The sequence below is a fragment of the Arachis ipaensis genome, chromosome B8 (assembly GCF_059453495.1).
Source record: "Arachis ipaensis isolate K30076 ecotype BB chromosome B8, ASM5945349v1, whole genome shotgun sequence".
NCBI lineage: Eukaryota > Viridiplantae > Streptophyta > Magnoliopsida > Fabales > Fabaceae > Arachis > Arachis ipaensis.
Window position 1 is genome coordinate 28,145,557 of NC_142443.1, and position 27,318 is coordinate 28,172,874.

Here is a 27,318-nt window from a genome sequence, read left to right on the forward strand (position 1 = left end):
GCAAAACATAAAAATATTTTTAAAATTTTATTTTTATTAAAAAATAACAATAAAATCTTTCTTTTTCACTCTTTTAAATATGTTTACTCTTAAAATATTATTAAACATACTTTTCTTAAATAATAAAAATAAAATAGTATAATATATATGATAATTATTAGTTGAAATAAAACTTAAAAAGAATATTTACTTATTTATTTATTTTTGCAGATCCGCATATATGCGGATCGGATATGCGAATACTTATCTAAAATCCGCAATCCAATTCTATTAGTGTGCAGATCCGATTCGAAAAGTCTTACGTATTAGATCGATATCCGTAATTTTCGGATCAGATTCAAATAAACACCGAATATGTGAATCGGATTCGATCCATGAACAATCCTAGTTGTACTGAAATTTTTTTTAATTTAATATCATAAAAGGAGAATTTTGCTCTGCACATACTCAAAGGAGAAATTGGACGATCCGATTTTTTAACATAAAAAAATTTAAATTTCTAAAGTACAGACATTGGTAGGTTCGATTTTATAATTATTTTTTATTTTGAAAATACCAAATCGGTAGATTCAATTTGAAATTAAAAAAAATATTTAAATGAAAAATCACAAATTGAACTGTCCAATTTATAGATATATATAGGCAACACTTTTGTCAATTGCGCAAAACTCTCTTCTTCTTGGCCTCACCTCATGCTCTCTTCCTTTGCTTCCAAAGAAGAGAAGTGTTCAAATGAAAAGTTTTTTCAATGTGAATAAAAAAATAAAATGAATGATAAAATTATGTTAAAAATATATTATGATGGTCATATTTGTCACAAACGTTTGGGGAGTAAATATTATATATCAAAATCTATATGATATTGATATTCTTTTTACACTTTCATTTGAAGAACTAAAACATGTGATTTATAAAAAGATAGATTCTCAAATTTTAAAAAGAGTGTCATGTATTTTGTACAAGTATCCTATCTCAATGTTTGGTGGATTTGTTTTATTTCAGATTACGTATGTGACCAATGAAACGAGTATGCAAAAGATATTTTCAATCTATATTAAAACTCGCTCAAAAATGTCATTCATCAAATTATATATTGAGTTCAAACAATCTCAAGCCAACTGAAAATCGAATGAAAAAATTACAATAATGATAATGAGTAGGAGTTTGAAATCAATTACGAGGTAATTGATCTAAATGAAGGCGAAGAACAAATTCATGGCACTATAAAAATAGATATCATGAAAATGGTAAATACACTAATAAATCAGCATCTATTTAAAAAGTCATTTTTTTATATGCATGTGTTAATTTGAAAATTATGCAGGTACTAAAATTTTCTAAATATATGAAAACATATATATAATTTGGACATTTGTATAGTAGATTAATATTGTAAATTTAGTTAGATTTGGAATGATTACTTGATTAATATGACAAAGAATGAAATCTTGTCATTATTTATATTGTAAATAAATTAATAATGTGATTTGTAAAATATAAATTGTTATTAATAGACATATTATTTAACTAATATTTTTAAATCATGGACTAATATATATATTATTGTTGAGTTAAGAAATTAACTAAATTAATTAATGATGATAAATATTATTTTATTGGGTAAATTAAATAATTAGTGTTGATTATTTATGACTAAATATTGCAGGCCAAAACTCATTGTTGTAACAGTTCTAATTGGATGGAAAATAAAAATAAGGCTGGTAGGCTACAAATCAACAACAGCCCAATACAAAGCAAGCTAAATCTATTATAGTGGGCCACAAAAACAATAGAAGCCCAAAGGTGATGAATAGAAAGCAAACGGGTTGCATGAATGATAACCGATCTAAGTCCGATTGCATCTCCATTCAAATCCCTCCATTCAAAGCCCGATTTGCTTTCACTAAAAGCAACATTCACCTTTTTTCCTCTTGATAAAAAATCAGAGAAATGAGAGAGAGCTTATTTCCTAAGCTATTCACCAAAGAAGCAAGAAAGAGAAGGTTTAGCAAAAAGGTTGAAATCTAATCATCCACATCAATCTGTATTAAGAATAAGTTAGAAGCTAAAGGTGATTTATTTTCTTCTACATGCATCTCATTTTCTTCTCTTCATCTTCAACTCTTTGCCACTCCAAATTGGGATACATGAGAAAGATGATCTCTGTTCAACATTGCTGTGAATCTATGATAAAAAAAATGTGTCTTGAGAACCAAGTAGTATTTCAATGGTTCAGATCTGGGTTTACCATTGAAAACATTTTCTTCCTTACTGTCATGAGGCTTTCGGTCAAGAAAGAAGGTCAGAACCATAGTTCCTAATTTGAGGAAAAATGGAAGAAAGTGAAAAAGTGAGTTGGTGAAGCACACAGCTCGAGGGTTGACATAGGAGAGAGCAACTCAGCAACATGTAAGGAGATACAAAAGAAGATTTCTCATCATTCAGAAGCGAAGGAGAGATAACCAGTGTTTTGAGGTGTATGTTCTGAGAAAAGTTCTCTGAAGAAGTTCATCAACTTGGACAGTGCTTCCTAGTCAAAGGAGCATTCCGCCAAAATGAGGAACTGAATCAGAGACAAGCAAATCTAGTTTATCACATAGCAAATAAGCTGTTGAAGCATCAATCTCCTTCATATTTTACAAATTGTAATTTTTTTTTTAATGTTTATCTTTCTGTAATTTCTTGAGGTAAAAGGCTGAATGAGAGAGTCATTGAAAAAGTATAAGAGTGAAAAGAGGCAGAGAGATACACATGAGTGAAAAGCCTATAGTGATTTAAGATTTCTTTAGGTTGATTTTGTGTCTTGTATCTTGTACCAGTGAGGTACCACTTTCTTAGTTGGGTGAGTACTAAGAGTGAATAGTTAGACATTAGCATAACCAAGTCAAGTTAGGTTAGAACTTGAGAGTGAAAGGATTGTGTCAATCCTATAGAATTGGTGTATGTAACACTTTAACTATAGTGAAAATTCCACCACTGTTGTGGTGGAGACTGGATGTAGGTTGCATTGCACAAGGCAACTAAACCAGGATACATGATGGTGTCAGCTTCTCTCTTCTCTGCTCTGTTCTGTTTTCTGATATTCATGAGACAAAAATAAATTGTCTCATAAATTTTTCGCTGCTAAGTTCAAACAGATTCAAACTGAAAGTTTGTTTTAAAAGGGTTATTTCAGTAACTTAAAAGAATGTCATATATTCAACCCCCTTCTCTAAACCTTCTACAACCTTCAATTATTATTTAGGATTAAGTATTTTTTTTCGTTCTTAAAATTTGGGGTGAAAATTAAAATTATCTCTAAATTCTTTTTTATATTCAAAATCGTCTCTAACGTTGAATTTTGTTTTAAAATCATCATTTTTTTTAATTTTCAAACAAAAATATCCTTCATCATCACATTTTTCTCACCCTCCTCACTCCAACTGTTCACACCACCACCACCTCCCTCCACCTTTCAATGGGCATCTACTGCCACACCCCTCATTTCATCATTGTCATTGTATATCTATATTACCATAATTTTAATTTCTTAAATTCACACCCAACATACACAATACACGAAGAAAGCAAGAGAAACAAAGAAAAAAAAAGAAACTCGAAAAAGGAGAAAGTGTGAGTTGGTCTAAGAAAGAAGCAGAGATAGAAAGAGAGTGAGAAACAGAAGTTGTGGGGAAGGAAGAAGAACAAAAGAGGAAAAAAGATGAGGAAGAAGCGACGCAGGAAGCCACTGTCGTTATTGCTATAGCAACTGTGGCTAATGAGGAGAGAAACAGCTGAATAGATCGTAGAGAGAGGGGAAAAAACAGAGTCCCTCACCATTAGGAGCTCGACAATGGTGATGGAGCTCGACGTCGATAGGAGTAGCTCCAACCTCAGTCACGATAGATGGCGGCAGTTGCACTCTTTCCCGTCATCACCTTCCTCTTTTTTCTTTCCTTTTCTTTCTTTCCCTCTTTGTTTCTCTCTTCTCCCGTTCTCTCTCTCTCATTTCCTCGTCTTGTCTCTCTCTCACAGTCACGAGGTGAGACGGCAGTCGCACTCTTTTCTGTTGTCACCTCCCTCTTCTTCCTTTTCTTATCTTTCTTCTCCGGCTTTTTTATCTAAATACGCATGAAAAAATGATTTATTCCCTAAATGCGCATGGTTTGAAATTGTGCTCAAAATACGCACACCCATTTCATCCCTGTCGACCATGAAATGGATTCTAACTCCATTTCACAAGAAGCGCCCACGAAATGGACCTGCTGCATGTCAGAGAACAACTCAAGCATGCCTTCCACGAAATGGAACATATCACATGAGGCATCCACGAAATGGCCAAGCCTGGCACCAACGAATTGGTGGACATCAGCTGAGCCAACAACGAAATACTCTTATATGCTATATTTCTATAATAAGCGAGTTTAATTATTTTTAGAAGGCACTTCAATATATAGAAGAGAAAAAGATTTTTTGCTAGTATTTTAGCCATTCATCAGTTAAAGCAGTAATAAAAAAAGTCATCTTAATTCTTGTTATATTTTTTAAGTAATATCAAAATTTCTGTAATTATAGTCATCTTAATTTTTAGTGTTTGTTACTATAAAATAATAGGACAATTTACGTAAATAAAATGTTTGGATTCTAATTTTATGCCAATACAACTTTTAAAATATGAAGACGCAAATGCATTTTTTTATATGACAAATGTTGTTGATTTTTTTATATTTTTTATAGTGCTCTAATTTTTCAAGTATTTTATTAATTTTTATGATATTTTATTATTTTTTGTTAATATAAATTCTTTTTTTATCTTTTACTACATTGTATTTATGTTGTGTATGAAATTTTTATTTGATTTTATTCATATGAATTTTATTTGTTTTTTATTGTATTTTTTTCATATGATATATGTTGTTGGTTTTATGAAATTTTTTTATTTCTTATCTGTATGATTTTTTTTATTTCTTTGATGTACTCTATAAAAAAAGACAAAATAAATAAAAAATTAATCATAAGTAACAATATAGGCATAAATAATGAAAATTTATAGTTCAAAAAAATACTAAATTAAAGAGTAATGGCAGTGCTAGAAAAATTATAGAATATTTTTTTGTTTGAAATTATAAGATTGATAGTACTCTCATTCATATTTTTATTTTTTATTGTATTTATTTTATTTATATGATAAATATTTTTATATTTAATTTGTTAATGTTCTGATTTTACATGCATATAAAAAAATTATTTAAATGGATGTCTTTTTTAGTAATTTTTTATCTAAAAGTGATTTTGCATTTGAACTCGAACCAAACCAATTAAATTGGTTCTGGAATCAACGGTTAATCGGATCCAACCCAAACCAAACTGATAGCCTTTGTTAATAATTGGTTCAGGTATCGGTTTTAGGGGTACGAAACCCGAATAAGATTTTATTATTATTATTGTTTATTAATGTAAAAGAATTTTATATAGATAAATAACCGTATTAAAATTTATTATTTAAAATATTATCTAAACATATAAATTTAATTGGATATTCGTGGAAAAAATTTTACATTCTCATACATCAAAATTAATTATATATATATATATATATATATATATATATATATATTCCATTGTTTCTCCAAGTTTGATGTCTACCATCTGTTTGTTTTGATTCGTATTCAATTCTAATATCTCACGCCTCCATTTCGTGGATGCCTCCTGTGATATGTTCCATTTCGTGGAAGGCATACTTGAGTTACTCTCTGACATGCAGCAGGTCTATTTTGTGGGCGCTTCTTGTGAAATGGAGTTAGAATCCATTTCGTGATCGACAGGGATGAAATGGGTGTGCGTATCTTGAGCACAATTTCAAACCATGCGCATTTAGGGAATAAATCATTTTTCCATGCGTATTTAGATAAAAAAGCCTTCTTCTCCTTCTCTGTTTCTCTCTTCTTTTGTTGCATGTGTTTCTTTTATTCTCTTCCTTTCTTTTGTTTCTGTTTCAAGTGGGAGGAGTTGGGAGTAGTGGGTGAGGTGGTGGTGATAATAGAGAAATATTATTTGTATCATTTAAAAAAATTATTATGTTCAAAATGATGATTTTAATACTAAATTTAATATTGAAGATCATTTGAACAAAAAAAAAAGATTAGGAGTCATTTTGATTTCATTCTAAACCTGAAGCACGAAAAAAGTATTTAACCCTAATATTTATGTATTTGTTACAACTTTATAACTTGTATATTTGTATGTTAAGACCATTGTCCTTTTTTAAATTATTTCACAGTATTGCTGTACCAAAGCCTTCTGTCATGACGAATCATGAATTCGTCATGAGAATGTAATTAAGTATTAGAGAAGTTGTCATTACGGCAATAAAAAATTATACCATTCATAGAGTAGTAGAAGTGTAGATTTTTGGGTGTATGAATCGAAACTTATGACATTTTATGTCAAATGTACACATTACGGCACAGGTTGCTGTCGCGAGCGTCTGTGCCGGCTTGCGTCGCTGGTGCATGCGTTTCTTCCCCGCCTGGGTTGCTGCCGCCACTACTAGAAAACTAGTTATTACAGACAGATATTTCCGACGGATTTTATCCCACGAAAATACAGACAGAATTTCAGAGGGATTTTTGGTCGGAAAACAAAAAAAATAAATTAGCATAAATTACAGACGGAAAATAAAATCCGTCAATAATTCTGTCGGCAAAACTATTTTTTTTCGTGGGAAATGGTTACAGACGAATTTTCCATCTGTAATTAAATAAATAAAACGCTGCGTTTTATTAAATTATTACAGACAGAAAATCCGTCTGTAATTTAAAATTTTCCGTCGGAAATATTAAATTACCCCTAATTTTATCACCACCCTTATCGAGCTCCATTCTCCTCCTGACCTATGAACTCATTTTCACCCTCATCCCTCCCTCTTCAAAGTTGTCGTCGAACGCTTCTCCTCCGGTAGAAGGTATTGTCGCTGCCGGCGGAGACAGACCGTGGGTACCTTCGTCATCTGGGGAAGCTCTACTCGGCCCTCTTCGCATTGTTGGTTCCTCCTCTCCTCGCCGTTGCACCAAGTTCTGAGTTGAGCTCGTGGCGTCACCGTCACGAAGGGTTCTTCCCCTCCTCGCCGTGCGTCATTTCTGATTCTCTGCTTCTCGCCGTTTTTGCCTTTGATTTTGTGATTTCATTTCTGATTTTGTGATTTCATCTCTGCTTCCTTTAATTTTTTCTTATTTCCTTATCAACCTTTTGGTTTATCTCTTTGATTTCTTCTGTTAGAATTTGTTCTTGCAGAATTTGATTTAGTTAGTTGCTTTCTGGTGCTTAAGTTTTTTTTAATGGGAATAATCAAGTAATCTATCTTTTCTAGGGTTTGGAGGCTATGCCCGAAGCTGACTTGAGTTCACTATGAGTCACTATTAATTGCCACAAGCTTTTCTCTTTTTTTTCTTTATTTGTTTGTTTGGATCTTTAATTTCGAGTAGCTGTGCTGTGATTTATGATCTATTCCACTCTCGGTTTCTTTTGATGCTGTTTTTCTTCCTCCAAGTTTTTTAATTGTTCATTGTGTGAGTTGTCGAGCTGGGTCAATTCTGTTAGTATATCACAAGTAGAAAACTTCTTGTGGTACTTTTATTTGTTAATCAATATAACTAGAACCGCAGCACCATCTTTCAATAATCAATACCTTGCATGTTTCATACATCAAAGATCCATTTGTTGTGACAGCTTTAGGTATCATAGAAGGCACTTCATCTTCTTCATCAACTTCAATTACCAACAATCCTTGATATGGCCATTTTTTCATTAAACACTTGACCAAGAAAATGTTCTCACCTAGCCCTGCCTAAAACCAACAACTTCTGGTTTCTAGGCTTGTTTGGTTCTACTGATATAGAACCTGTTATGGTTTGATTGGGGATCTGAGACGTCATTGAGGAAAAATCTGGACGAGGATACTCTAATGGTATTGTCTCTGTTAAAGTATGCTTTCTTTACCTATCCTTGAATAGCATTACTAGTTCTATCACTATCTGGACGAGGATACTCTAATTCATGGCTTACTTATTTTTTTAGTTATTTAATAGCATTACTAGTTCTATCACTTGTTTATGCCTAATGAGCAATTGACATCTATCTACTACTTACATGACACACACCTTGAAACTTTGATGGATTTGTTGGAGAATTAGCAAAAAGGATATGGGTCATTCTCACTCTTAAAAACTTTAATTTGCCAAAAACACTAAATTATATGCAGATAAATAACAGGTAATACTACTTAGTTTAATATCTGAATTCAAGTGTGTAGGCGACATTACTTTCTTTCAAAAAGTGATATTTTTTTTTAATTAATGCACAAAGTAAAATCAATATTTGTTTTTGTCTGATAATTCTTGGTATACTGTGTTGTACCTTTTGCTCTTCTCATAGATAATTCCTATGTTTATGTATGGTGTATTTTTCAAGTAATTGATGTATTAGTTAGCCTCTTCTGTTGTTTTATTATATCTGCAGAGAAGTTGTGGGATGGTGGTTGGCTTCTATGCCAGTTGCTTCCTTATAGATAGTCAGAGTTCAACAGCAACCACCTTAAGATGGTGTTTTGCTCTTAATAGGTACATTAGTGTTTTGCTCTTAATACGCCAGTTGCTCTTTATAGATTTGGGTTCCTTGTTTCTTATTTATTTGTTTCTTTATTTACTTATTTGAAATAATTATTTGAATGTGTTCTTGTTTGACAGTTGACTGAACAAAAATTGACGAGAAGGAAGGTATAAGCTTTTCTTGTTTGAGGTTACTTGCTTGTTAGAGTTACTTGCTTGTTTGAGGTTACTTGCTAAGATTAAAGTCTCGCTATCTTTCACTTAAAATTTCTGAAGGTTTTGATAAATTTTACCACCAATAGAAGCAGGAGGCTAATCTGATTCAATCTGCTCTTATTGTCAATTATCTATGTTTCCATCTCAATGTATTCCTGTCCTAAATAACATTGTTCATCTTTTGTTGTTTAGGAAGCTTGCAGACGAAATTGCAGCTTCTGGTATGTGGTTGTTCCGGACTTCTTTTATGGTGAACCCTATGATCCTCAGAATACTAATAGACCTTTAGGAATTGAGAGTTAGTGATGGCGTGGGTGTAAAGTCTTTAATGCAACTTGTGTTAGTGATTAGATAAATAAAATAGAATAGAATAGAAGTCCATATATGTATTTGTTGCTGCAATAAGCAATAAGCTACTTCGGACCTATTTCAGCTGCCAATAAGGTTAGAAATCAGTATCGTTTGTCGATATATGTATTTGTTGCTGCAAATCAATGGCTTATTGAATTCTATTTTTGGCTGCAGTTTTTCTCATTAAATGGTTTTCCTTGCCCAAGTCTCTAATTTACAATGTTCTCTTTGCCTCGTGCTCTCTCCTACCAGGGAGCTAGCTCAATAAGTATGCTTCTTATCTTTTAATGCATAGGTTGTTGTTTCATTGATTTTAGGCTCTTTATCTTCAAAACCAGTGTCGCACTTTGCCTATTGCTTAGTTCATTGAGATACAGCATTACATTCAAATCTGTTTTGACAATAATAGATATTTCAATGTGTGTGGTAGCTTTGATTAAGTGTCTGCCTAAATGGAGTTATTCCTACTTAGTCAAAGGACTAAAATGAACATTACCTCCTTGTTATTCACATATAATTTTATATATTTGATGCATCTTAATATTGATTAGTAATTTAGAATAGAAGCTTCTCTATTCAATTAAGTTACTCAACTTCCCTTGAAATTTGATTATGCAGGGTCCATACCTAAGCAAAGTGGGCACTACTGTTTCTTTTATCTAGTGATGGCACTACTGTTTCTTTTATCTCTTTTCCGTTCTTATCTTTTCGGTGGGTTTGGTATGAATGTGAATATGATCTTTGCTTCTTTTTTTTCTCTCTTGATTCTTCAGGAATCCGACAATATCAGAGGGTGAAAACCAACGAGAGGTACTCTGCAGTTCTAATCTGATCAAGGCACTCATTTTATGTGAACTGTTTCAAACACTTCTAAAACTCTACTAATTTGTGTTAGTTCCATTTTTCTTGAAGGTGAGGATATAAATATGAGCATTTCACATGCTGCTGATTCTATTGGTTTGAAAGAGATACCAAGATATGAAGTTAAAATTATTGAGGAGGATGACTAGATGAAAGGAGCTCAGGTCAGTTTGCTTCTTTTCTAGATCAATATCATGAAGTTGTTCTTGTGTTGCTTTAGAAGATTGATCTAATATCTACGCAACTTCCTTGCTATTGAAGTTCTGCATTATTATGCTATATTCACATTTCTTCAGCCATCTAGTCTCTGTTCTATGATATTTGGCAAAGTTTTTCATGAGAAAAATGTCTTTGTATGCCTTTCACTCGAAGGCAGAGTAGCTAAAATTTTTGGGTGTATCTTCTAGTGTTTCTGTTCAAATCAATTTTGGAAGGGCATGAGTGAAAATCAGACAGGTTCATCTTTTATGAACTAGAAATCGAGTCAATGAGGCAATGATGCTCTTTATGAAATCGAGTTAGTCCTGTGTTCTAGCTGTTAAATACTAACTGCTAATTGTTTGGTTTCTGTTTAATAGCTATTAAATTTACTGCGTTCTTTACTTAGCATTCTTATTCGGGGAATGATCACTTATTCATATTATGGATCACTTGGTTCATCTCCTTTGTTCCTTATGTAGGTCCAGAACTTATTACAAAAATATTCACTATTCTTAGAAGGCATAGAAGTGTCGAAAATGGATGACTGGGCCTGTGTGAGTGGCAGAAAAAGAAAGAATATAGATATCTGCTGATTCGTTGCTGTAGATGCTTGGTTTAGGGGTTTAACTTTTCTCATCCAATCATTCTTTGCCGTTTTAATGCCATCCAGAATGTTTTACAAGAAGCAGCATGTTGATGATATACTAGGAATTATAGTTGATGATCAATACATTTTGTTTTTGTTTTGAATTATATATATTGACTTGCTTGTTTATAGTACTTTTCTTTTAGTTTGATAATACGATGAAATTTGTTTATTTTTTGAAATATTATAAATATTCAAATACAAATTAGATAAAAATTTGTATTAAATTTATATTTATTGTGTATAAAAATAAGTTTATTTTGTAATTAAAAATTTTTTTTTACCTTACAGACAAATTTACAGATAGATTTTCTGTCTGTAATCAGAGTGTGAGATGATTTATCAAAGTTTAAATTACAGACGGAAAATCTATCGGAAAATCCGTCTGTAATTACAAACGAAAAATCCGTCGGAAAATCCGTCTGTAATTACAGACGGAAAATCTGTCTGAAAATCTGTCTGTAATTACAGATGGAAAATTCGTCGAAAAATCCGTCTGTAATTACAGACGGAAAATCCGTCGGTAACTGGTAAAAATCTGTCTGTAATTTTCCGACGGAAAAAAAATCCGTCGGTAAATAATTTCCGACGAGGCTTTTACAGAGGGACGAAATCCGTCGGTAACCAAAAATCCGTCTGTAATAAGGACTAAATCTGTCTGTAATAACTAGTTTTCTAGTAGTGCGCCCGTGTGTCTTCTCGCCTCGTTGCTGTTGCCTGCGTCTCTGCCTGTCCGCGTCGCTGCCGCCAGCGTCTTTGTCTCTCCGCGTCGCTGCCACCCAGTGACGGATCCAGAAAATTTTGATAGTGGGGGCAAAATATATATAATATGATAATAATTTTTATAATAAAAATATTACGTTTATATAAAAAATTAGCTATCAAATTATCTACTATAAATTTGTGTATAAAGACATATATTATTTAACTTATTTTTAATATATATTTTATATTTTAAAATTTGTATTTTAAGATTTATTCTGTACAAGTGATTATTTTATGTATACGTAGCATAATTATTGTTATAATTATATTTTTTATTGTAAAATATGATTAGATTTTAAAATATCTAATTATAAATTAAAATATTAAAATAGTAATTTAAATAATAACATATAATTTAAAATTTAATTTTTTATATTTCATATTTTAAAACTTTGACGATATAATCAAAATGTCTCTTTTTTTTGTATATATCATTAAACAATAATTTAAAACTCAACTTTCATACAATTAACTTTTGATGATATTCATAGTTAAAAAATTTCATTCAATTAGTGTAGTTATTATGAAAAAAAAAACTAAAGCTAATTTCAAAGGAAGAAACACAAATGGATAGATAATATTCTTTCGAGTCGATTTTTAAGAAAGAACACCAATCTTATTTAAATTTAAAAATGGATCATTATCCTATCTAATATGGAGTTCTCAAATTAACTATCAAGTATCGAAAACTGAATAAAAAATTATTGTGAGGTCAAATTTAATAATTTAGTAGAGGCAAATAAATATTATTATTATATACTACTCAATAAAATTTCAAATTGTAGTGAGGGCGCTTGCCCCCACATTCAAATGAATAGATCCGTCCTTGCTGCCACCAGCCTGTTTAGTCTACTCTCTGCACCCTTTCGTTGCCGTGAATGGAAAAGATGAAGATTGGGATAAATTGGGGATAGAAGGGTATTTTTGTTCAAAATGATGACTTTAAAACCAAGCTAAATCTTAGGGATGATTTTGTATTAAAAAAAAATTGAAAATGAATAAAATTTTTTATCTATACCTTAAAGATCAAAATCGTATTTAACTCTAAAAATAATAATAGCTTAAATTATAGTGATGGATAAAATGAAAAAAAAAATTGGACACTAAATTTTTATATCCCTCTTAATTTATCAGGTATATTAAATAAAATAAAATATTATTTTTATAGTATAAATTAAATAAAAAAATATTTAACTCTAAAAAAGAAAACTTAACATCTAATAGTAAAATAAAAGTAAATAATTGAAAGAAGAAAGTTTGGTATGCATGTTTTTTTGTTTGTTGTAGCACGTATATAACTTTATAGTAAATATCCATGTCAATATAAATGAAAAAAAAAAATCAGAAAAGAGTGAGAATGAAAAAAAAAAGGGATAATAATAATAGTATGATAAGAGAGTTAGAATAATATATATGAGATAATAGAAATAATAATAATTTTATGTATAAACTGCTTTATGATAGTAAAAATAAGGGGTAAGTATGGTTTTGGTTCCAAAAGTTTAACGCCAGAATCGAAATCGTCCCTCTTATAATTTTCGATTTAAAATCGTCCTTAATGTTGCATTTCATTTTAAAATCGTTCTTTCTAATAAATTTTTTTCTAAATGACAAAAATACTCTTTTTTTTCACCATTTCATTCTTCTTGTTCTTCTTCTTTCAGGAGAATTGTTCTTCTTCTTCCATTAACAAATTTTTCAATTCCAGATTCAGAACAATTTCAGAATAAAAATTCTTCTTCCGTTAACAAAACTCAAAATTTCAAAATTTTAGATACAGTTAACAAAATCCAATTACAAGAATTAAAAATACCCAAATTTATCTTCAATTACAAAAATAAAAATCTATAAATTTTGGAAAATGAGAAACAAATTAGGAAACAAGAACAGATTAGGAAAATAAGAAACAAGAACAAAATAAGAAACAAGAACAAAAAATAAGAACAGATTAGGAAAATTCAGAACAAGAACAAGAACAGATTAGGAAATTCCAGACCAACATCAAATTCAATAGCAACAACCAGATGCAGAAGAACAACAACCATGGATCTTGTATACAATTAACCATTAACAGAAATTCAATAACCTAAGCTAATTCAACAACAACAACAACAATTCAGCAGCAACTTTCAACAATTCAATAACCTAAAATTAACTAACAGAAAATTAAAATCCAACTAAACTAACCCAGAATCAAATCAAGGCGGCGGCGACGACGGAGGCTCGCCGACGCCGTCCCCCTCTTCCCTTCCCCTCCCCTCCCCCTTCGTATATCCTTTTCTTCCACACCCTCCCCCCTCCAAAATGCATTTTCTTCCCCCTCCCCCCAACACGTGTTTTCTCTTTTTTTTAAAAAAAAATTATAATTTTTATTATTAAAATAGTAATACGGGTAGTTTAGGAATAAAACAAAAAATTTTATTAAAAATGACAATTTTAATACGAAAAAAAAACGTTAAAGACGATTTTAAATCGAAAATTAGATGAGGGACAGTTTCGATTCTGGTGCTAAACTTTTGGGACCAAAACCGTACTTACCCCTAAAAATAATGATAACTTAAATTATAGTGATGGAATAAAATAAAAAAAAAGAATTGGACACCAAATTTCTATATCATTCTTAATTTATCAAGTATATTAAATGAAATAAAATATTACTTTGCAGTATAAATTAGATAAATAAATATTTAACACTTAGCACTATAGTAGGAGGAAATAGTTTAACAGAAATTAATGCTGTCAATTATGCAATTGGCGATACTAGTGAGTTAACTACTAAACCAATCTAATTTGGTTTTTATATGCAAAAATATAATTAATAATAATTTCACCCAAAACGAATCGCAACTTAAATAATTGGCCAGAAAGCTTAATTTGATTCGAACTTCATTGGGTAGGTTTGTTCCAATTTTTACTTGGCAAAGATCATATTTTGTTCTTAATTGACAACTATTTTTTGACATACAATAATTGCCCAAAAAAAAGCCTACAATTATATAAAAAAAATTATGTTATCAAAATACCTTTTGAAAATTTTGAAATAAACCCAACCTTGTTGTAATTTAATATAAATAGATACTAAAAATAAAAATAAAATATTACTATACAAATTATATTTCTCTCACATTTAATCTTTTATTTTCTTGAAATGTATTTGATTTGAGGGTAACAATGACAATCGATTTTCATGGACCAGCTCCTCTTACATGTATCTCAAACCAAAGATACCCTTGACATTGTTATTTCAACAGATTAGTATTATTTTTAGGAATTTAATTTTGATATACTGATAATATAAAATATTTTATATATTTGTATAATTATAGTCATTTTTTTGGCCAACTATTTACATAATTAATATATAAAAAATATTTTTATTGATGTAATGTTATATAATTAAATACACGTATAAAATTACATTATACTGATAACAACACATCAAAATTAAATTTTTCTTGTTAATTAGTTCATAATAAATATTTTTGTTGAAGAAATAATAAGATAATCATGAATTTTCCTCATGAATTTACAATAGAAAGGAGAGAGAAACTAATTCAAATTGGTCAAAGAAAAATTTATTCAACTACTTAAATATTGATAATATAAATTTCGGTTTGTGTGTAATTTATTAGTCAATGAAAAATCGTTAAAGAAAGTTAGATCTTTAACGAATTACTTTTAAAATAGCTTGGTTCATGATTTATCGGACGGAAACATTATGTTAAAAGAAGAAAAGGAGATAGAGGACAAGTGCTACAAAGCCTACAACAACTACTTTAATTCTTTCACTTTATACAAGATGACAAGCAATAGAGATACTCCAACACCATCCACACCTAGATTCATAGTGAATCATGTGTATTGCAATAACACATAAAGAATTAAAGCAACCTGAAACATGAGATAAGGTTAAGTTTCATGAATCTATGCACATGTTAATCAGAGCTTTCTTTCTTTTAGTAAATAGTGGCAATGAAATGGCTTCACACATGCCATCCATGTCACGGTTCCACTTGCACCTATAAAGGAAAAGTTTGATATGTGAAATTTATACAAGCCATCAATTAAAACACCATAACTAACAATATTAGAATTTTTAAATAAATTAAAACAACCATGTCTACCATTAAAAGAAAAACCACAATTATCCAACTTTAAAATAGAAATTAAATTCCTAGACATTAAAGGTACATAAAGAGTCTTAGGTAAATCTAAATGAAAGCTTGTATCCAACACCAAACGATAAGTTCCTATTCCTTCAATTGGCACTTTCACACGGTTTCCCATGTAGAGGAACATTTTACTTTGATTTGTGGTTTGGATCATAAGAAATTCCTACATTACATTAGATACATGAGTTGTAGCACCAGAATCAAGCCACCAATAATTATGAGGAATATCAATTAAATTTGATTCATAAGTACATACATATGTTTCAAATATACCTTTCTTTTCGAACCATGCCTTATGTTTAGGACAATCCTTTTGGAAATGTCCTTCCTTTGTACAGAAATGACACTGTTTTGTATTGGCATGTCCTTTCTTCTTAAAATTCTTGGGCTTTGTCTTTAATTTCTTTTCTGATTTGCCAGCTCCTTGAACCAAGTTGACAGAATGACCACCACAATTCTTAAGTCTATTTTCTTCCTGTATGAGCTTTCCAATCAATTCATTAACGTCCCATTTTTCCTTCATGACATTATAATTAATTTGAAAAGGTCCATACTCAGAAGGTAATGAGTTCAGAATGAATTGCATCATAAAGGAGTCATCAACTGTCATACCCAGTGACTTTAATTTTGCAGCAATATCAGTCATCTCAATAGTATGCTCTTGCATGCTCTTAGACCCATCAAACTTCATGGCCGTGAGTTGTGACATTAATGTACTAGCGAGTGACTTATCAGCAGAACGGAAGCGGTTTTCCACAAACGCAAGATATTCTTTAGCACTTTCTGTTTGTGGAAGGGTAGTCTTAATATTGCTTGCAGTAGTCATTCGCATAAACATAAGGCTGTTAGAACGTTCCCATGTCTTAAGTGCATACTTTTCATCCTCATCATTGTCATCAGTGACAATGGATTTCTCTTCTAAAAGTGACAAGTCAAGATCCAAAAGATCTAAATGGAACTTCACTTGTTCACTCCATTCAGAGATGTTTAAACCATTAAACATGGTAACAGATGAATCTTGTGAATGAATTGAAATACCTATCATTTAATCATACAATGCTCATATTAAGTTTAATTTTATCATCTACTCAGATTACAGAACACAGTTCACCTTTGGGTAAAATTCTATAATATACTAACATATTAACATACAAATAACTGCCATATTTATCATACTTGAAGATTAAAATTCTCTGCCAAATACATATACCATCTTTGGACAATACATATATCTGACCCAAGAATAATAATTTTTCTCGTTCAAGTCTATTAATAATAGAAGAGATTTCCTTTGGGTAAATCTAATTCTAAAATTAATTAACACATTATTAAATATACTGACATTTTACGTTATAACTTGGTCACTTTGGTGTACACAAGCAGTAAATAATCTAAATAAATTTAATACTATAAATAAAATATTTATAGACTTTTCATAAAATTAGAGTACATTACGTACTCAAAATAATTTCATAATTGTCATCAATACTAAACTTAAACTCAAGATTAAATTCATACATAAGTATAATTTATGATCAAATTAAAATATTCAGAAGAAAACATATAGAACATATACAACTACAAATATGCAGTTTTGATGGCATGAAATTTAAAATCCACTTAATTAAAATTCAATTATAAATAATTAATCAGAAACATGAAACACCGTGGATATCATAATTAGATCAGAGAAAATCACATACTTTCAAAACACGTGCTCTGATACCACAATTCTTAAGTCTATCAGAGCATGTGTTTTGATGACAATTATGAAATTATTTTGAGTATGTAATGTACTCTAATTTTATGAAAAGTCTATAAATATTTTATTTATAGTATTAAATTTATTTAGATTATTTACTGCTTGTGTACACAAAGTGACCAAGTTATAACGTAAAATGCCAGTATATTTAATAATGTGTTAATTAATTTTAGAATTAGATTTACCCAAAGGAAATCTCTTCTATTATTAATAGACTTGAACGAGAAAAATTATTATTCTTGGTCAGATATATGTATTGTCCAAAGATGGTATATGTATTTGGCAGACAATTTTAATCTTCAAGTATGATAAATATGGCAGTTATTTGTATGTTAATATGTTAGTATATTATAGAATTTTACCCAAAGGTGAACTGTAATATGCTTGTTATGTTCTGTAATCTGAGTAGATGATAAAATTAAACTTAATATGAGCATTGTATGATTAAATGACAGGTATTTCAATTCATTCACAAGCTTCATCTGTTACCATGTTTAATGGTTTAAACTTCTCTGAATGGAGTGAACAAGTGAAGTTCCATTTAGGTCTTTTGGATCTTGACTTGTCACTTTTAGAAGAGAAATCCATTGTCACTGATGACAATGATGAGGATGAAAAGTATGCACTTAAGACATGGGAACATTCTAACAGATTAAGCTTTATGTTTATGCGAATGACTACTGCAAGCAATATTAAGACTACCCTTCCACAAATAGAAAGTGCTAAAGAATATCTTGCGTTTGTGGAAGACCGCTTCCGTTCTGCTGATAATTCACTCGCTAGTACATTAATGTCACAGCTCACGGCCATGAAGTTTGATGGGTCTAAGAGCATGCAAGAGCATACTATTGAGATGACTAATATTGCTGCAAAATTAAAGTCACTGGGTATGACAGTTGATGACTCTTTTATGATGAAATTCATTCTGAACTCATTACCTTCTGAGTATGGAGCTTTTCAAATTAATTATAATGTCATGAAGGAAAAATAGGACGTTAATGAATTGATTGGAAAGCTCATACAGGAAGAAAATAGACTTAAGAATTGTGGTGGTCATTCTGTCAACTTGGTTCAAGGAGCTGGCAAATCAGAAAAGAAATTAAAGACAAAGCCCAAGAATTTTAAGAAGAAAGGACATGCCAATACAAAACAGTGTCATTTCTGTAAGAAAGAATGACATTTCCAAAAGGATTGTCCTAAACGTAAGGCATGGTTCGAAAAGAAAGGTATATTTGAAACATATATATGTACTTATGAATCAAATTTAATTGATATTTCTCATAATTCTTGGTGGCTTGATTCCGGTGCTACAACTCATGTATCTAATGTAATGTAGGGATTCCTTACGATCCAAACCACAAGCCAAAGTAAGATGTTCCTCTACATGGAAAACCGTGTGAAAGCGCCAATTGAAGGAATAGGAACTTATCGTTTGGTGTTGGATACAAGCTTTCATTTAGATTTACCTAAGACTCTTTATGTACCTTCAATGTCTAGGAATTTAATTTCTATTTCAAAGTTGGACAATTGTGGTTTTTCTTTTAATGGTGGACATGGTTGTTTTTATTTATTTAAAAATTCTAATATTGTTGGTTATGGGTGTTTTAATTGATGGCTTGTATAAATTAAAATTTCTTGATCAATTTTCTGAATCCTTGCTTATTGAGTACCAGAATGATATAGTTAGGCCAAATACGCCTAAAGAAAGTTCTGCATTTTTGTGGCATAAACGCTTGGGTCACATATTCAAGGAAAGAATAGAAAAATTAGTAAAGAATGAAATTTTACAAAATTTAAATTTTACTAATCTTGGTTTATGTGTGGATTGTATTAAGGGAAAACAAACCAAACAAAACAAGAAAGGTGCCACAAGAAGTAGTCAGCTTCTTGAAATTATACACACTGATGTATGCGGACCTTTTGATGCTCCATCTATTGGTGGAGAAAAATATTTCATCACTTTTATTGATGACTTTTTACGTTATGGATATGTCTATTTGCTTAAAGAAAAGTCTCAAGCAGTTGATGCTATTGAGATTTATATTAAAGAAGTTGAAAGGCAATTAGACAAAAAGGTGAAAGTTGTTAGGTCAGATAGAGGTGGTGAATATTATGGAAAACATAATGAAACAGGACAATGTCCTGGTCCATTTGCAAAACTTCTAGAAAGACATGGCATATGTGCACAATACACAATGCCATACACACTTGTGGCAGAAAGGCGTAATCGAACGTTAATGGATATGGTTAGAAGTATGATTAGCAATTCTTCTTTACCTAAATTCTTGTGGATGTATGCATTAAAGACTGCCATGTATTTGCTAAATAGAATTCCTAGTAAAGCTGTTCCAAAGACTCCTTTTGAGTTATGGACTAATAGGAAACCCAGTTTACGGCATTTACATGTTCGGGGTTGTCCAGCAGAAGCAAGAATATTTAATCCACAAGAAAAGAAATTAGATTCTCGAACAGTGAGTGGCTATTTTATTGGCTATCCAGAGAAGTCTAAAGGGTATATTTTTTATTGTCCAAACCATAGTCCAAGAATTGTAGAAACTGGTAATGCAAAATTCTTTGAAAATGGTAAAGTTAGTGGGAGTGAAAATCATCAAAATGTAGAAATAAAGGAAATTAAAGTTAATGTTCCTATACATATTAGTGTTCCTTTATCCACACCTACTCAAAGAGTTGTTCCAACTATTGTTGAACACGTTAATAGTGATGAACAAGATTTGAATGATAATGCTCCTAATGAAAAAACTAACTCACAAATATCAGAAAAAAATGAGTCTCAAGAAATACCATTGAGAAGATCTCAAAGAGAAAGAAAGTCAGCTATTCCAAGCTATTATGAGACTTATTTACAAGAAGAAGATATTGGAATATCTAAAGATCCAGTTTCATTTACACAAGCCATAAATAATAATGATTCAGAAAAATGGAATGATGCCATGAAAGAAGAGTTAAAATCCATGGAAGATAACAAAGTTTGGGATATTGTTGCATTGCCAGAAGGTGCTAAATGTATTGGTTGTAAATGGGTCTTCAAAGTTAAGCGAGACTCAAAAGGCAATGTTGAACGATATAAAACTAGACTTGTTGCTAAGGGATTTACTCAAAAGAATGGTGTTGATTATAAAAAAACATTTTCACCTGTTTCTAAGAAAGATTCATTGCGTATCATTATGGCACTTGTGGCTCATTATGACTTAGAGTTCCAACACAAACTTCTGAACTTGAATGAATGAAAGAATATCTAAAACTAGCATTCATTCTTCTCCAAAGATTTTTGCATAATAAAATTACTTTGAAAATATCACAAAGATAAAAATATTTTTAAAAAATTTCAAAACATAACAAAAATAAAAACATCATTTCTTGTATAAGTGGCAAATAATTTTTATATTTGATAAACAATTTGTGTATTTAATTTAAAACCTTTTTAAAATAATTTGATAATTATTTAAAAAATAGATCTGAAAAATTGGAATAAAATTTAATTTCTAGAGCTATTCAAAAAAGTAATCGCATAAAATTTCACTTGGTAAAAAATTATCAATTTCAAATATAAAAATATCTTAATTTTTTAATTATTTTTTTAATCATATTTACAAAAAACTACATCAAAATTTGATCTCAAACATTTTTGAAAATACATATCTAATATTTATATTTTTTTGTTAAATTACACAGTTGATCTCTATATTTTCAGTGAAATTGTAAATTGGTCCCTATACTTTAAAAGTTTATAATTGAACCCCTAAAGAGAATTAAAATTTACAATTTAGTCCTCGCTGTTCAGAAAGTGTTTTATTTAACAAAATATTTTTAGCATATTCTCTATTTTAAACATGTGAGCTACACATGTTTGACAATAGAGACCAATTTGCAATTTTAGTGAAAGTATGAGACCAATTGTGTAATTTAACCATTTGAAAATGACAAAAAATTTTCTACGCTATCTGAACCCACCCCGCCCTTTCCCAGCTCTTTCACTCTCACTTTCTCACTTTCCAAAACGACATCCCAACCCTAGCGCTCTCTGTCTCTCACCTCGGTTCACCGTCGCCGCGCCGGATCCACCGTATTTGTGCTCACGAGTTGGGTCTCGCCTCCTTCCTCCATCTTGTCTCTCTCATCCGGCGACTTTTTCCTCTCTTCCAATCCCAATACTAGACACCATAAATGGAAGAGAACATTTTCAATCCCAAACATGGTCAGAGTGAACAATTCAATGTCTAAGAAGAAAATAGCAACAAATCAACATAAAAATAGCAACTCAATTTATCAGTGAATTCGACACGATGACGGAGGCGAGAGGCACCGCAATGGTGAGCCTAGGTGAGAGATAGAGAGCGCTGGAGTTGGGATGCCATTTTGGAAAGTGAGAAAGTGACAGCGAGAGAACTGAGAAGGAGCAAGGTGGGTTTAGATAGCTTAGGGAGTTTTTGGTCATTTTCAAATGTTTAAATTACACTGTTGGTCTCCATAATTTTACTAAAATTGCAAATTAGTCCCTATTGTCAAACATATGCAACTTACATGTTTAAAATAGAGAATATACTGAAAATATTCTGTTAAATCAAACATTTTTTAAACGATGGAAACTAAATTGCAAATTTTAATTCTCTTTAAAGACCTATTATAAACTTTTAAAGTGTAAAGACCAATTTACAATTTCACTGAAAGTGTAGAACCAACTACATAATTTAACCTATTTTTTTAACCTATAATGCACGAATATACAAGACTCTAAGATCGATATAAGCATAGTTTAATCTGTCATGTTCATGTATATAGTTTCAAGACTCAATGTATGAGGAATGTAATACTGTCACGCTTCCAATCTTTCACAATAAGCAAAAGCTTTAAAAATGAGTAACGCTTTCTACTTTGAGCAATGAAACGTGGGTTCCCCATTTTGAAAGTAATAATAATTACTAGTGTGGAGCTATTTTAGGTAAGAATGACATTTCTATTGTTCCATGGTTTCAGGGGGTACACTCCATTGCAAGGGATATGTAGCCCGTAACATTATACACAGGGGATGCTTATCTGGGAATTCTGGGCATAAAATAAGAGATTGATGCAAGAAATTCGTTTTAGTCATCATGGTTTTAAATTTAAGGTGTGCAAACCAATGGTTATATTGCTGAACTAGCTTACTTTGGATTTCCCATTTTCCATAAGAAATGTTACTGAAACTCAAGTAAGATTGATTAAAATAAATATCAAATGTAGGAAACATTGAGAGGTAAGGTACCTATTTGAAGCTAAAAGCTTTCTTTCAAATATTCTACAATAGATCAACGAGAGATCATAAAACTTGTAACATACATGGAGATCGCAGTCATTGTTCTCACAAGGCATCACGAGAAGCAATTCGGCAAGTTATCGCATCTGCAAGTGATGAAACTCCAAGTTCGGGGGCAGATAGCTTGTAATGCTGAAAAGGAACGAATTAGAATATCATATAGTCTGAAGAAAACGATACAAAGCCATTAGAAATTAGAATCAGTGCCCTGCCAAACCTTTTGTATCTGGGATTGGTTTGCTCTTCCTTCCAGCTCCTCCAGTTCAATCTCTTTTCCATTAATGAGCTTCTCAATGCCTTTTATCTAGTGACGACACGGAGATCACTAAAGTTACATGCTTAAAAGGAAAAAAAAGGTGTCCTACGTTATTTTAGAATTGTCTGACCTCATCAGGAGTAGCATCAAATCTAGCAGCAAGGATGTACGTCGTGTTATCTGAGATACCACATCGTTTCAAAGATTCACTAATCTATCAACAATACAAGCATAAGTTAGCCTACTTAATTGGAATGAACCAGAATCAAATACAAATGCATACTTACATGCTTGGACCCTGAGTAATTGTAAACAAGCTCCGAGTGAAGAGTGCGTGTGGTCAAAGAATCCCGTGACTTAGCTACAAGCGTCTTGTGCGCAGCAGCTAGAAGAGGAAAAACATCTGGAATCTGGTTCAGTTGATAATAATTGGAACATTAGAATGATGTAAAATGGCACATAAAAGCACTAGAGTCATGGTTATAAATGGAGCTGGGTATGACATAAAGCACAAATATAAGAAACAATACAAGTAAAGCATTGAGGAATGCAACTTCTGGCTCCAATGTCCCAGCTTGCATACTTTCCAAGAGCTCCCTACCAGAAAACAAGAATTCCATCATATAATTTATCGAAGGGAAGGGAAGCAGGATCCCAATCTTTAGAATGAATTACAAATAGCAATATTTTACAATGTGTTCCATATATTTACTTTTAGTCTTTTACAGATTGGTTGTATGATATAAATAAGAAAAAAATTGCAAGTACCATTCTAAAACAATTAGAAAGGAGCAACTAGTCTATAAATTACCACTTCTAACTGCCGCAACACTAGTTTCACTAAACGCTCTTACTATCACAAGAAAAAGTGGAAAATTGAACTCTAGCTACCATGAATTATAACTTTCAGTTGAAGTTATTCCTTACGCTGCGTCTGAATACTGTCTCTGACACAAAAACAAAGAGAATACAAAAGCTCATTTGGTTGTGAAGAGACACACACAATTTTTCTGTCTTCGACTTGCCATTGCGTATTTTAGTCTCAAAGGAAAATCCAAACACAACCTTATGATATGTTTGGTTTGGGTTGCTTTCTTTTAAGTTGATAAGTTTTCATTATTAATTACAAAATTGTTACATTGTACTAATTACTTTCCTTCTTGTTCCCAAAATGTGAAATGAGTTCTAAGGAAATCGAAAGGAAGTACTCATAGATAAGAGTACCAGCCTTATATATACTGATGTAGTATGAAACATCAAACGGAAAATTATTAACTACCTAACAACTAACAAATTCTATCTCTTGTGTGCTAAGTTACATTACTCTTCCTTATACAAATGAAAACAAGATATCATTTTTGTAATTAACAAAGAAAACATATCACTGCGAAATCAAGACCCAAAAAATAAAAATAAAAATAAAAACAAAGCCCCTTATGATCTATTCGATCATAGCTACTTTGATGTTTACTGGACCAATCATGCACCTCCAATAACCATTTAACCTAATTAAATAGATAAAGGAACAAAACGGTAATTTTAGACAACAATGCCTCTCTGATAGTTGGGTGACGAAAAGTCTCAATAACTTGAACAAATACAAATGTCAAACAAGTCAAAAATGCAATAATATCTTTCTTTCATTAACAAGTAACAAGTAAAATTTTCCAATAACAAGTTGCTAATATTCCATAATTTATAATTGTTTTTAGAATAAGAGAGAAACCCAGAGAAAAAGACTAACTTGGAATTGGTGACGTCGGTGTAGAGTGCAAGAGAAAGTGTGGCTTCATTTATATTAAACACCTTCATAGTCTCTGCTTTGAATCTGCAAAGAAATTGGAACGAGAGAGCAATGAAGGCCACAAAAAGTTACGACCATTAAGCTTCAGCTATAGAACTGTCAAGTGAGATTCTCTCTGCTCAAAATCCAAAACTTCTTAACCAATATAAAAGAATGAAGAAAGTGTAATAAATACCTCCTTCCAGTGAGGGTGACTCCGGCGGTGACGGTGGCGTGGCTCTTGTGGCTGCCGTACCCGATGCTGCGAACGATAAGAGTGACGTTTTGTTGAGGTTCTTTCACATTGAGAAGTGAGAACTACAGTACTAACTAGACTTTCAATTTGGGTGTTTTGGTAATTTAACTCTTTTTTTTTCATTAATTTGATTTTTTGTATAATGGGCTTTCTAAAATCTTATCCAATTAGCAACTGGCAAAACTCAAAAATAAAAAAAAAAAATAATTATTTAACCAAAAAGTAATTAAATCGACTTTGTATTTGGTAGTAATTTAAACCACCCATACTACTGCCGACGAGCCATAGCTCATATGGCATTCCGTTCCCTCATGCGGGATGAAAATTTTATTAAAACTCTACTCTATCCTATCTGCGGGTTGAGAATCTCTCAATCCTAACCCTACCCGCACCCTAAAATTCTAAACCCTACCCTATCCTACCATACCCGCAGAAATATCAAGTTTTTCAAAGTAAATATAAAATTCAATCATTTCAAATTTTATACATATTAATAACATAAAAAATAAAAAACTAATGCTTTAAATTACTAAATTAACTAACTAGTTTTAGTGGTTGTTCACTTATTGTAAGTCATTACATAAGGGAGGTTGTGGGTTCAATTCTCACTTCCTTCACTATATACCTAATTTTTATAAAATATGTGTTATATATGAGGTGCGAGTAGGGTAGGGTAGGGTACACCCTAAACCCGTATCCTACCCTACCCGCAGACATACCCAGACCCTACCCTACCCTACCCGAACGGGTTGGACCGGGTTAATCACAAATCAGTAGCATTACAAAAGTCCCAAAACTCAAATCAGTAGCATTACAAAATCTAAACTCAAATCAGTAGCATTACAAAAGTCCCAAAAAATCACAAATCACAAATTCAACTTTAAATTCATCAAACAAAGTAACACAGACTCAACTTTCCACTAACCTCAAATCAGTAATCACAAATTCCAAACTCAAATCAGCACCATTACAAAAGACTCAAGAAATCACAAATCACAAATTCAACCTCAGATCCCTGAAACAGAGTAACAGACTCAACTTTCTACTATCCTCAAATCAGTAAATCACAGTTTTACTAACCTTTCACTGGCAGCAGGAAGACGACGGCGAGACGACGAAGACACGACGGCCAGACGACGGCGACACTACGGCGCACCAGCTGGAGGCCTCGAGCAGCGATTTCACCTGGGAATAGAAGACGTGCCGAGCTAGAAAGGGGAGACGCCGTGGAGAAGGAGAAGGAAGAGGCCCCGGAGACGCTGACACAGACGAACGGCGGCTACGGTTCCGTCCAGGAAGCTGAATTTTTTGGTTGGGAAGGATCTATGGCTTGCTCTTGCTGTGTGTTTTGTCCAGGAAGCTGGAATGAGCTGGGTGTTTGGTCGGGTGAGGGATTGAAGGGGTAACTCGAGTGGGGGTGGGAGGGTTTTCTTTTTTTTTCTTAACAAATCAGAACGACAGCGTTTCATACGAACCGGTCGGTTCCCGATCTGGTCCAACCAGTCGGTTACTGGTCGGTTCAATAGTTTTCTAGCGGTTTTGTCATCAGCGATTTTAACAGGAGGATCGAACCGTTTTCTATGTCGGTTTCCAGTTGAACTAGTTCGACCGGTCAGTCCGGTCCGATTTTCAAAGCATTGCATACTACTAGCTGGCTCACTAGTTGTGATTGAAGAGCTTTGTAATGTGTGTCAATTTGGGTTGATCGAGTGATCAACTCACTCATCCGCTTAGATAAGTAGCAGATGTTTAAATTTCATTTATATCTGCAGTAATCCATTAACCTAGAAAAATTTTAACTTTTGGTGAGTGCTTTTCAATATTATAGTATTAGAGGGAAAGTAAATATTTTCTTTGATATGTAAAAGTGGCTACGTGCAAGAAGACAGCAAGAAAAAATAATACTTTGCTACCTAGACACCAAAATGATAAGGCGAAACATGATGATAGACAAAATTATGAAGATCTGTTCACATGCTCGACACAAACGTCACTAAATACTCTCATATAAAAGTTACAACTTAGATATCTAATAACTTACGTATAAATTATTTTTCTTTTATTTATTTAATCTTTTATTTTTTACTAAAAATACTATGAAATTAGTTCTAAGTAGATTATAACATCTATGTGTATATTTCCATCACAAA

General features: G+C 31.7%; 1 protein-coding gene and 1 long non-coding RNA gene across 6 annotated transcripts; one reads left to right on the forward strand and one right to left on the reverse strand.

Moving 5' to 3' along the window:
* Nucleotides 1-6,848: 6,848 nt before the first annotated feature.
* LOC148547528 (uncharacterized) lies at nucleotides 6,849-10,964 on the forward strand. 5 transcript variants are annotated; one of them, XR_015896796.1, is made up of 10 exons: nucleotides 6,849-7,107; nucleotides 7,349-7,962; nucleotides 8,497-8,597; nucleotides 8,724-8,753; nucleotides 8,994-9,245; nucleotides 9,327-9,420; nucleotides 9,771-9,788; nucleotides 9,926-9,962; nucleotides 10,065-10,177; nucleotides 10,694-10,964. It is a non-coding gene; the product is annotated as an uncharacterized LOC148547528 (long non-coding RNA). The 5 variants fall into 5 exon arrangements; XR_015896799.1 differs by having other exon boundaries at nucleotides 7,708-7,945; nucleotides 10,048-10,177; XR_015896795.1 differs by having other exon boundaries at nucleotides 7,708-7,945.
* An 11,794-nt stretch (nucleotides 10,965-22,758) lies between these two features.
* On the reverse strand, nucleotides 22,759-25,248 carry LOC107614396 (uncharacterized). The gene is made up of 7 exons (XM_016316607.3): nucleotides 25,109-25,248; nucleotides 24,874-24,957; nucleotides 23,660-23,726; nucleotides 23,417-23,539; nucleotides 23,260-23,343; nucleotides 23,091-23,177; nucleotides 22,759-23,005 (listed from the first exon to the last, which is right to left on the reverse strand). The coding sequence occupies exons 2-7, from the start codon at nucleotides 24,939-24,941 to the stop codon at nucleotides 22,919-22,921; spliced, it is 516 nt and encodes a 171-aa protein (XP_016172093.1). The 5' UTR covers nucleotides 24,942-24,957; nucleotides 25,109-25,248; the 3' UTR covers nucleotides 22,759-22,918.
* Between the last annotated feature and the right edge of the window lie 2,070 nt (nucleotides 25,249-27,318).